Source organism: Sphaerodactylus townsendi, linkage group LG04, assembly GCF_021028975.2.
Source record: "Sphaerodactylus townsendi isolate TG3544 linkage group LG04, MPM_Stown_v2.3, whole genome shotgun sequence".
In the NCBI taxonomy this organism is placed as follows: Eukaryota; Metazoa; Chordata; class Lepidosauria; order Squamata; family Sphaerodactylidae; genus Sphaerodactylus; species Sphaerodactylus townsendi.
In genome coordinates, this window is record NC_059428.1 from 143061799 (window position 1) to 143074471 (window position 12673).

The following is a 12673-nucleotide window of genomic DNA, read 5'->3' on the forward strand; positions in this document are numbered from 1 at the left end:
GAGCACGCCTGTCTGTTTCCATCCCAACAAGCCACTGAACTACAACTGGGTAATTAGGTGGTTTTCCTCTGAATGAAACAGCTAAAACTGCCAAAAGCTTAACAGTATTTACTACAAATAAACTGGAGAAACCCCCTTCCCCTTTCTGTTCTTGACACATTTTTTACAGCGCAACATTTTCTAAAACGTCACTCACAGGGTCAGGTTTGCCTTTTTCGTGTGTCATTAACAAAACTGTGCAAAGTTGTATGTACAACGGCCAATGCCAGAAACACAAGAAACATGCCAAAAGGAAAGGCCAAACGAGGAGCAGAAACACCAGGAACCCAAAGAGCTGCCCGAAATGTTTCTAGTAGGCCTGCAAAGCTCTAGATTGGGGATTTCTGGAAGATAGGGGATCTCTAGAAGATGGAAAATCTCTAGAAGATGGGGATCTAAATGGGTTGTTTCCCACTTTCAGTTTCATCTTACTTGGTAACATATTGGCGGCCAATTCTGAAGACACACATGACTCTTTGTCAATTTTTCAATTCAATTCAATTCAATAACCTTTATTAGGCATAATTTAAAATAAAATAAATAATAAATAAAATATATATTAAAAGGGGAGGAAAGGAAACTAGGAATAAAAACCCGAGAGATCAAGATTATACTTCTGCAAAGTTTGTTCCAGGGCCAAAGCAAAGAAACTTTGCCTCGGTCCGTTTAGAACAACAATAGTTGAGGAGTATCTGAGTCTTAACCCTGTCAGAAAGAGGCAGGTTTAAAGGAAGGTTTATTGCTATGAAGCTCAATGGAGAATTGTTTCACTACGTAAATCAGTATGATGGGGATAATACAATAGGAAGACATGTGTTTCTGTTGTTTCCACATACAGCCATATCAAGGAACATGGACAAGGAGTCCTTTGCCTTTTTAAGTGAGGGTGGAATCTGAGAAGAGTATCTTCCAAGTGTTATTTGCAGTGGGAGGGGATATTGAAAGCGGGCCTGAGATAAAAGCATGTCTTTAAAATGATCAAAACAGGGGCCTTATAAGAGTTAGATGAAATAATCTGACAAAGTAGGAGAGCTTCTGAGGATGACTGGGATATCCCATAAATCAGTGGTGAATAAGGACCAATGGAGTGGGCTAGTAGAGTTTGTTTTTCAACATCCAGAATTCTTTGTTTTAGTATGTAAAGTATTTAGGCCACATCATGGTTTCAAAATGTATCTAAAGTGAAGCCAAGGGTCTTGACATAATGTAATATTTTGGAGTCCTAACTAGAATAGTGGGAATTATTTAGACTGTGCCACATTAGGCTGTCTGGCTTCACTCTAAAATGGAGGCAATGACTCTTTGACATATGTACACCCTCAACAATCATCTAATTTGCGTGTCTCTCAAGCTCTTCAGGAGTCACACGTGCTTCGAGAACGTGTCCCCTTCCTTCACTAATGAAGAAAAGTGGGGCCTTAGGAGACTCCCCTGCCATTTGAATTGCGAATCAGGCAGATCTGAGTCCAGTGGCACCTTAGAATCCAACAATATTTGGGGAATGCAAACTTCCAAGAGTTCCCTTCATCAGATGGTATCTTTGACTCCCAAAAGCTTCTTGAAAATATTACTGGAAAAAATGGATGTCAAGCTAGCCGTTCCACAGCAGACCAGTGCAGATATTTTCTGAATCTATTTTCTTGGATTATTGATATCTTTGAGATCCCCCTCTTTGTTTAATGTTATGCAGTTGCGTCCATATGGGTCCAATATTTTGTTAACACAACCCAGCTTCTCTGCCAGTTCGCCACTTATGGGTCTGCCCTATATCCCTTTCTGCTCCAGGTTCTTGAGATCCTTTAACAAGGACAGCCGGGCTCCCCATACCAGGAGGTGACTGCCTGATGTCCCCTACCTGCTACCAAAATATTGGCAGCACCATATTTGTATCTCCTTTGGATATCGAGTCCACAGACTCTTTCTGTTGGTCGGATGCACACACCTAGAACAACTGACCTATGCCAGACAAGGGAGATCTGGAGTAAATTCCATAAATCCACTTTTCCTGCCACAGAAACTCTCACTAGCCTTGTAAGTCCCTTGTCTACCAGTGGAAGTATTTTAGGGAAATCAGCGGGCTGCAGGGGAGGTAAGAATTTTCTGGTCACTGACAGAAGTACTTTACGGGAGCAGAAAATTTAGCCTGGAACCTATGCTATTGGCCCAGAGGTGTACTGCCCAGGGGGACATATGGGGTCAAATATTCCTGGACTGTGGCCATTTAGTCACATGAGAGGTGGAAAATTCCCCCCACACCCTTCCTCTCCCCTCCTGGTCCATACACTGACTTCAAGACCTGGTGCAAAAAAAGTTGTTTGGTTGTGGCGGGGGACGGTGGCCACCCATATGGGTGTGTGTGTGTGTGTGTGTGTGTGTGTGTGTGTGTGTGTGTGTGTGTGTGTGTGTGTCTGTCTGTCTGTGTCTGTGTCTGTGTGTGTCTGTGTGTCTGTGTGTCTGTGTGTGTGCGCAGAAAACTCAGATTTTGCACCAGGCTACATTTTTCCTAGATATGCCTCTGTATCGGCCTCTTTGAAATTGAAAGCAATCATACACAGAAGTAAATTCTGGAAGAAGCTCCAATTGTCCCAGACTCCTAGTCAGAGATATGAACGACACACTGCCCCATTAGAGTTGAAAAGAGATTTCTTGCCCCATGATAAAGGCTGGGGAGATACACATAGACATGGTTGGACTTATGACATTGACAGAAGGTGAGACAGAGCCTAGGGCCCCTTTCGCACATGCAGAAGAATGCACTTTCAATCCACTTTCAATGCACTTTGCAGCTGTGCAGAATAGCCAAATCCACTTGCAAACTATGGTGAAAGTGGATTGAAAGTGGATTATTCTGCATGTGCGGAAGGGGCCATTATGGGATGCCAAGGGTGACAATCTGGGAAGGACCTTGCTTGTGAAACAGGAAAAAAAGGAGAGGGAAAATACTTACCCCAAACATTTGTCTGAGATCCGGATCCCGGAACCTGAAGGGTATATTTGAAACATGCAGCCGTTTGGGCTGCGATTTGTTTTCTGTGTTTTCCGAGGTTTGTGTCTGTTGCTGGCCGTCGGTCTGTGCTGCATCATCTGTCTGCTAAAAAAAGATATCGGGGGGGGGGGGGGAGGAATAAAGTCAATCAGGCTTTCCAACACGCCTCTTCGACCAGAGGACTCCTACCCACCCCGACCACTTCAATGCAATTCAGGTCAACAGTAAAACAAACAGTTGGACAATGAAAGAATAAATGATCGATTAAATCAAACCAATTAAAATAGAAAGACAGTCTTGGTGGTAACCAGGAGCTCTGCCCTTTAGATGTGTAATCAAATAGCCAGCCCCCTCCCTCCCCTTCCCCTCCCTCCGCTAGGGTGGGTGGGCCATGTCCAGATGCCGAACCCCTCCCTCTCCTCCCTTGCATGCCACCTCTCACTCACTCACTCCCTCCCCCCCCTTCCATTGCATGGCACCCCTCCCCCGCCCTTCCCTCAACAACAATAGATAATAACAGGTTTAGAATGGCAAAGAGAAAGGGGCCATCCCATGACTTTGAACTATAGCAAAAAAAGACTGTATTTTGAATATGGTTGAGGGGATTGATCTGTAGTGGTATTCTGCAGGTAAGTATAAGGGATATTTGGATTAATAGTCCTATGTAGGGAAATAATACTTCCCCAGCACCATGGCCAAGATGCGATGATCAGATGTCAAGAAGCAGGTATCACAAATAGCTTACTAGCACCAAATCATGTCTATGTCTTGTCTGGAGTAGGAGAACACCTTGCTCTGCCTCCAGAGACAAATCCATCTATGACTCCCATTTACAATTGTTACCCAGATAGCAGGTTTACAGTGAAATCTTCAGTAGACACACACCTTTCTGAGTTCATGGAAGTCAGTGGTCTTAGAAAGGGGTAACTCTGCTTAGGAGGATGGTGCTAGAGACTTGCTGCGCAGAACACACAAAAGAAATTAATTGTAGCTGAAGATTAATATGAATTGTCTTTTGTAAAGCGGAATGTTAACAATGCTCTAGGCCGTTTCTTTCTTTTTTAGAAAAAATTCCACCCAAACATGGAATACCTAATTAATCATACTGTAGAAAATGTGTATGTATATGTATGTGTGTATATATACATGTGCGTGTGTGTGCATGTGTGCGCACACACACACATTTATGGGCAAAAAGCCTTCTGAATGCACATCAACTTAATTTACTGGCACAAATAACAACGGTTGAAAGAAGACAGATGCAGAAGAAACAGTTTAAAATGAAGGAGGAGAAAATACTCCTTTTTTCTTTCACTTTTAAGAGTTGGACTTATATCCCTCCCCTTTCTCTCCTGTAAGGAGACTCAAAGGGGCTTACATACTCATTTCCCTTTCCCCTCACAACAAACACCCTGTGAGGTAGGTGGGGCTGAGAGAGTCTTGAACAAACTGTGACTAGTCCAAGGTCATTCATGTGGAAGAGCGGGGAATCAAATCCGGTTCCCCAGACTGGAGTCCACCTGATCTTAACCGCTGCACCAGGATTCAGCACCAACCACTGCATGGATAGCTCCCAGTTCTTCCAGGGTCTGGCTAGAATAAGGGTCAGAACAGTCTTATGGCATCTGCTAACCGCAGTCTTATGGCATCTGCTAACCACAATTGTCTAGTGAAACATTCCTTATGTCATGACAACATATTCCCACTTTGACCCATATCACAGAAGGTGCAGCGAAAGAAAAGAATAGAAAGGGCAACATCTGATCAATCTTGCTTGCAACTTTGGTCCTGCATCTTTGTTCCCTGCTCTCAAAGCAGTCCTTTCTAGTGGTGATAGACACAAATTTCTGCTGACTTCATGGTCCTAATGCTGCCTCTCTACAGAGCCTATGGTTCCTTATAGTCACAGGCCATGGGCATCTGCCCTAGCATAGCAATGCATCTGAAGTTCAGAATTATGAGGCCATGCTGACAAATTCCAACAGCATGCAATGCTCACCTACCCTGGGAAACTAGTGCTGTGGCCCAGGTAGGCCTTCTGCACAAAGAATATTTAGGAAACTGTGAAGTTGAAGATAGCTACTTTGATAGCTACTTCCCTCTTCTTCTACACCCACCACAGGATGGAGGCCCTTTGCTCTGTTCCAGGTGTCCCTAACCTTTTTGAGTGGGCACAACTGGAATTCTGGCCCAGTGTGGTCGGCACAGCCACAAAATGGCCGCCACAGAAGGAAGCGCCAGTTGTACAACAGATACCGCAGCTGACCTTCAGTCACATATCCTTGAGTTGTGGTGGCAGTTGTTGCTGAAGCCACAGTTTTCCAAATCTGCACAGCCAATGGAATCTCCACATCTAATCAGAAGCTTTGATGGCCAAAAGCACCCATGGGCTCCACTTGTTTACTAAAATGTGGTGGTACAGCATGGACTTCTGGGAAGAAATGCTACTTCCCTGTGGATAGGAGTACCCTGGCACCCACCTCCAGGAAGCCATCACAGATGGTTCTTTGGAGCATCACTGGGAACCAGTTTTCATAGTTCCTGATTCCAACATGGGTAAGCTATCAGTACAGATTAAGCCTTTCCCGGTCCTTTGGCTCTCCAGATTTTTTAGTATTAGGCATGCTCAGAGTTCATTATAATAACTGAACCAAAACCTCACCATCAGCAAAAGAAGACACAGCCTTTGGATCAGGAGAAATACAACTTACACAAGGTACAATTTGACAGGCAGGACTTGCTGGATCTTCTGGATATTCTCAGGCCCATGCTGGGTGTTCGGTCACCCAGACTTAAGATGGGACAAAGATCTCCTCCACAACATTTAAAAGATTAGGCTCCGAGACAACTTGCTCGGCGAAAAAAAAAAGCTTCAAGCCTCGCTCTATAAATCTATTCTATATATGTCAGCTATAATGTCCGGCGACTTTCTAGCCCAGAGATTTGAGTCGCCATTTGTCATTGCTGTGGAAAAGGTCATTTCCACCCATTTACTGCCTGACTTTTTGGTGGCTCTGCTGAGATTGTATTTTTAATTTTAAGAAGCTTGATAAACAATTATATATTTTACTCGGGCTATCGACAACTGTGGGATGCTGGTGTGGGGAGAGTGTGTCTCCCAAATCGTTTGCCACAGCGGCAACCGTTAACTCAGAAACCAAGAAGTCACCCAAGAATAAAGCGATTGTTAGAGCCAAATTCCAACAAATATGCTTAAGCATTCTGAAGATACCAGCTCCCGTTTCGCAAACATCCCCCACCCTTTCCCAATTGTTGAACCTAAGCTGCTGCTTTGAAGACTGTTGAGTGCATTTCACAACTACTTTAATCTGGGGCTCTGGGGCTCATTTTTCCATAATCATTTCTAACTCAATCAATAAGGCGCAGCTACACAAGTTTAATCTTGGCGCAATTTGATTTAAGTATTGACAAATGGGCAGAGAAACACTACGCAGGGCATGCATGCATCTTCACAAAGGAATGTGTCTTCGTATGTCAAATTTAATTTATCATTCCTTAGCCAATTTGCATGCCTTCCCGTGGCACAAACTCTGGCTTTTCAGGCAGGGGACGCCCCTCCCTATACGTTCAATATTTTGCTTTTATGCTCCCACCTGCCTGCTTTTTTGAGATGAGGAGCATAATCCTGCTTGAGAAGAAAGCAAGGTATGGAGAAAAGCCATCCCAAGGGCCCGGGCAAATCTCCTCTCTCCCCAGTCAGCTGTCTCTGTACCCCATGGAGGGATGACTTTGGGTTTCTCACGTCTGCTCTTTAGATGGCGAGGAGAAGGTGAAGAGGTGACATGATAGCCATGTTTAGATATCTGAAGGGATGCCATGTCAAATAGGGAGCAAGCTTGTTTTCTGCTGCTCCAGAGACTAGGACTGGGAGTCATTGGTTCAAGGTGAAGGAAAAGACATTCCACATAAACATCAGGAAAAATGTCCTGACCACCAGGGCTGTTTGACAGTGGACTGCACTATCTCGGAGGATGGTGAAGTCTCCTTCTTTGGAGTTTTTTAAAGAGAGGCTGGGTGGTCATCTGTCAGGAGTGTGTTCCTGAAATGCAGGGGGTTGGACTTGATGGCCTTTGGGGTCTCTTCCAACTCTATGATTCTAATCCAAAAACCTTTCTTGTGATTTCAGCCCCTCCTTCTGCAAACCTCGAGTTCACGACTCTTTATTTTCACAATTCCATATTTTATGTACATCAGTTTTTGCTTCCTCAAATGATTTTTTTGCCCCCAAACACATGTTTCTTGGATGCATGTAGCGCGGCATATTAATATGTAACATATCCCTTGTCCACCTGAGGAGTGAATACTGAGCATTTAGAAACCATGCAAGAAGCGTACCCCATGCACTCAAGGTGACAAACCCAATGGATAGACACAGAGCACTGGAATTGCCCAAATATATGAAAAACAATGACATAAATATGAAACAGGGAACAAGGACTCATTCCTAACTCGCAGTGCTATGAATTCTCATGCAACCAACAGTAACATGGATAGAAAGAGTATCAAGTAAGACTTGGAAATTAGGACAGACACCAGGAATTAATTCATTCAAAATGGAATTAAAAATCCACCTGTCTAAACCTCCCTTTCTCTTTCTGGTAAACTGGCAAACCACGGTTTGCTACTGCAAAACTGTAGGCACGCTCCAACGTTACATTTTCACTTCTGTTTCTCTCCCCAGCAATGTTGCATTACATGCAAACCTTTCCTTGATTCTTCCGCATCATTTTGGGGTGTCAATATGTAGTCCCAAGACCAAAACGTCAACAGCAATTTGACAGAATTCACCAACGGTCCAGTCCATTCGTCACAACCTTTGTGTGCATGCTTGTCCAAGAAAGTGCATTGGTGTTATTCCGTTTTTTAAAGGAAAAAAAAATCAAAACCATTTTATTTTATTTTCCTGATGAACTAGTCAGGTTATTTCTTGGGGGTAGGGGGAGTGAGTGAGTGTGTGTGTCACACACACACACACACACACACACACACACACACACACACACACACACAGAGAGAGAGAGAGAGAGAGAGAGAGAGAGAGAGAGAGAGAGAGAGAGAGAGCCTTGTGTATGTCTTCCAGGCATTATTTGATTAAGTTGACAATATTATGCGAGCGCTGGTTGAGCACCCACTGTACGGTTCTTTTGACCAAATTGATTTGTGTAATGAACACTTGCTCTATCTCTTGAATAGGCCTCTTGATTTAAGCAGTAATGCTGGAAAGCCAAGTGAATTTACAGCCCCTACGGATCTTCTCTTTCAATCCAGCGAGAATAGCCGGGGTGGCCAACGTAACCCAATACACTGTGCTATAAGCGCAAGCGGGGGAGGGGGGGATAGAATAACGGCCAGCTTTTGCAATATACCTATTTGATTTGATTTGTAAGCCTGATAAAAAAGCAATTGAGAAAGGTTCAGGACAAATTATATATACATATGTATAGACGCAAACACGCACACACAGTCGGGCAAGCAAGGAAAAAATAATAATGATATTGAAGCGTACAGAGACCTGCAAAATAATGCATTCTAAATCAACATTTTTTTTTAAAGGTAGCACTTTCTCAATTTAGAATGATGCTGGGTTAGTGGAAGAAAAAAAATTCCCATGAAATCAAAAGCCGAGCGAATGATTTCCATCCAAGGCTACTACTTTGGAGAATGGTTTTGTCTCCCTATGCCAAAAATGGCTGCTGGTCTACTTAAAGGTGGACACAGGTCCTGATTCATGGTGCCTGGGCTCCTTACAAGGGGGCATGGTGGCATTTTACCCGGCTGGTGTTGAAGCCACTGTGGAAACTTTTCCACCCAAAGAGATAACTAGCACCCTCCCAGCGTGGTGTAGTGGTTAAGAGCAGGTGTACTCTAATCTGGAGGAGCCGGGTTTGATTCCCCTGCTCTGCCACTTGAGCTGTGGAGGCTTATCTGGTGAAACAGATTAGCTTGTGCACTCCAACACATTCCAGCTGGGTGACCTTGGGTTAGTCACAGTTCTTTGGAGCTCTCTCAGCTCCACCCACCTCACAGGGTGTTTGTTGTGGGGGGTGGGGGAGGGAAAGGAGATTGTCAACCCCTTTGAGTCTCCTTACAGGAGAGAAAGGGGATATATAAATCCAACTATTCTTCTTCTCCCATGTCACAAATGTCAGTAGACATGACCTGATCATTATCTGAACTTTTAAAAAATCCTCATTGTCTAGGCAGGCAAGATGAATGGCGTTCTAGCCAACCTCTCCAATGAAGACTCATTCATTTAATTACATTATTATTGCTTGCACTGCTGCCTGCTAAAAAAAGAACATAAATTGTGATACAGGATACTCTTTGGCAAACTTATGTGCTCCTTTTTGGCCCTCGCTCATCTGGAACGTTCTCCAGGTTTGGAAGTGGCTCTGTTACTTCTTGGCACGCAGAAGACTGGGTTGTAAAAGCCACCTCAGAAGGAGGGAGGCCATTCTCTAAGATGGTGGCGAAAGGGGTCTGGCAAAGGCAAGGACGTTCCCTTGTTGAAGGACAAAAGCCCAGGTAAGGCCCCAATTCCCAAAGGGGGAAAAATATCCACTCATTTGGCTGATGGTGCTCTGGGCCTGTTGGGTTCTTTGGCATCCTTCTGATAATAAAGTAGACCATATAGTAATGTTAAATCTTGTTTAAATGAAACTGCCTTACACTGAATTCTGCTTTCTTAGATTCTGCTAAAGACCACCCTGACTACTGCCGGGGGCTAGTTGACAGGAGCACATCTTGCCTGTTTTGAAACCACTTCACTAGTGGACAGTTTGTTTCCAAGTTTAAATGAAGGAGTTAGCATTGACCTGGCCTGGAGCATGCATATCTGATGACCCATCTCCTCCCATACGTCCCTGTGTGCCCCTACTGGCAATGCCCCCCACTGACATTGATCACAGCTCAGATTTTCTCCACCAACACTCTTCTTGTCTGTGGAATGAGCTCCCTGAAGTGGTGAGGGGTGCCTACACATGAAGAAGAAGAGGAAGGAGGAGGAGGAGGAGGAGGAGGAGGAGGAGTTGGATTTATATCCCCCCTTTTTCTTCCGTAAGGAGACTCAAAGGGGCTGACAAACTCCTTGCCCTCCCCCCCTCACAACAAACACCCTCTGAGGTAGGTGGGGCTGAGAGAACTCTGAGAAGCTGCGACTAGCCCAGGGTCACCCAGCTGGTGTGTGTTGGAGTGCACAGGCTAATCTGAATTCCCCAGATAAGCTTCCACAGCTCAGGTGGCAGAGCGGTTCCTCCAGATTAGAGTACACCTGCTCTTAACCACTACGCCACTGCTGCTCCTAGAGATTTTTAAGATCAACCTAGAGGGGTTTATCCTCGACCTCATGGTGCTAAAACGCCTTGATCCTTCAAAAGATGTTGAGAAGATCAACCGCTTGGAACTCACCAAGGTATGATGACCCTATTCCTATAGCAGATGCTAGACTTTGATCGTAGGATTGTTGAAAATGGGTCCAAATTAAGCCCCACAGCTTGAGGACTGTTTTGTGTTCCCTCTGAAGCGCGACACCATCTGGACCCAATCAAGCTGTAGCTAGAGCAGGGGTAGGGAACCTGTGGCTCTCCAGATGTTCAGGAACTACAATTCCCATCAGCCCCTACCAGCATGGCCAATTGGTTTTTCCCCAGCCCTGCTTTAGATGAATCTGCTCATACTCTTGAATATCTCTAGAGAGTATTGACAACAGAGGTTTGAAATGAGGGTTAGCAAAAGAGACCCTCTGCAAGATATACCAAAACAATGACAGAGGAAGACAACGACAACGTTTTACGGGCTCCACATGATGCACTGAAAAGTCCAGCTGCAGACTAGGATAAGTATGTGAACTGTGAAAACGGGAAAATTACACATATGCAGTTTGGCTCCGAGAAATTATCTTAACTCCTCTTTAGCCAATTTATCTCACCAATTCAACAATCTGTCTCTTTTTTTTTTCTGTTTTAGAGAGCCACAGAAACTTCTAACCGGTTGGATTTTGCACCAAGAAAAATTCAAGCAGAGGAGGAAGGAAGGTTGGAAGGAAGGTTGGAAGGAGGGTTGGAAGGAAGGAAGGAAGGAAGGAAGGAAGGAAGGAAGGAAGGAAGGGAGAGAGGAAGGAAAAGGAAGGGAGGAAGGAAGGAAGGAAGGAAAGGAGGGAGGGGGGGAGGGAGAGAGGGAGGGAGGGAAAGGAAAGGAAGGAAGGGAGGGAGGGAGGAAGGAGGGAGGGAGGAAGGAAGGAAGGAAGGAAGGAAGGAAGGAAGGAAGGAAGGAAGGAGGGAGGAAGGGAGGAAGGAAGGAAGGAAGGAAGGAAGGAAGGAAGGAAGGAAGGAAGGAAGGAAGGTTGGAAGGAAGGATGGAAGGAAGGAAGGAAGGATGGAAGGAAGGAAGGAAGGAAGGAAGGAAGGAAGGAAGGAAGGAAGGAAGGAAGGAAGGAAGGAAGGAAGGAAGGAAGGAAGGGAAAGGGAGGAAGGAGGAAGGAAGGAAGGAAGGAAGGAAGGGAAGGGAAAGGGAAAGGGGAGAGGAGGAGGAGGGAGGGAGGGAGAGGGAGGGAGGGAGGGAGGAAGGGAAGGAGGGAGAGCGGAGGAGGGAGAGAGGGAGGGAGGGAGGGAGGGAGGGAGGGAGGGAGGGAGGAAGGAAGGAAGGAAGGAAGGAAGGAAGGAAGGAAGGAAGGAAGGAAGGAAGGAAGGAAGGAAGGAAGGAAGGAGGAAAGGAAGGAAGGAAGGAAGGAAGGAAGGAAGGAAGGTTGGAAGGAAGGATGGAAGGAAGGAAGGAAGGATGGAAGGAAGGAAGGAAGGAAGGAAGGAAGGAAGGAAGGAAGGAAGGAAGGAAGGAAGGAAGGAAGGAAGGAAGGAAGGAAGGAAGGAAGGAAGGAAGGAAGGAAGGAAGGAAGGAAGGAAGGAAGGAGGGAAGGAAGGAAGGAAGGAAAACTTCAGTGTTGAAATCTGTTGATCAGCTATCAAGGTCCAGATCTGCAGACCAAATCTGGATCTTTGAATCAGAAGTCTTTCTTGACAGACATCAGTTGGCATAACTATAGGAAGCCAGTTCTAAGGAACCGTCTCCGGGAACAACCTTTCATCCCTCCCTAGTTCCCCCCACTCCCTCTTTCTCACCCCATATCAAAAGCACAGTGAAATAGGACATGAATTCTATAGCCGTTACTTTCTCAAGGCCGGTGTGAAAGGTAAGTTGGGAGGCGGGCGAAGGTCCATTAGCATAACAGAGCCCCTTTGATGTCTGGAAGGCTCTTCCTGACAAGACTACCACCTTTCCTAGTGATGACCAAGGAGGGGAGGAAGGTGGAGTATAAATCTAGTAGAAACATAAATCCGAATGGTGGAAATTTTCAGAAGACCTTAGTCATTCCTCTACAAACAATGGCCATCACAAGAACACAAACATAACAAGGACAACATGAAATTTCATGGCAGAATTGGAATTTTTCAGCTGCAACCCCCCCTCCCCTCGAAGAATACATTTCGAGAAGTTCTATGTTATGGAATTAGCTTCTCAATTCAGATTTATAGACAGTGTGTTCCTCCCCAATCCCTGGTTGTTTGGACCATCTCAGGACTCTTCCAGCAAACACCTTTGTTCATTTGTATGTACAGAAGGATGATAAGGCCC

At 45.1% G+C, this 12673-nt stretch overlaps 1 protein-coding gene across 27 annotated transcripts in view; it reads right to left on the minus strand.

Moving 5' to 3' along the window:
* RBFOX1 (RNA binding fox-1 homolog 1) overlaps nt 1–12673 on the minus strand; it is a 1291038-nt gene that overhangs the window by 90132 nt on the left and 1188233 nt on the right. For 26 of the 27 annotated variants that reach the window (XM_048494240.1, XM_048494254.1, XM_048494249.1 and 23 more), the window contains one exon: nt 2987–3130. In XM_048494240.1, coding sequence (XP_048350197.1) covers nt 2987–3130 — 144 coding nt within the window. The remainder of the gene's footprint in view (nt 1–2986; nt 3131–12673) is intronic. The other variant, XM_048494237.1, reaches the window with a different exon arrangement.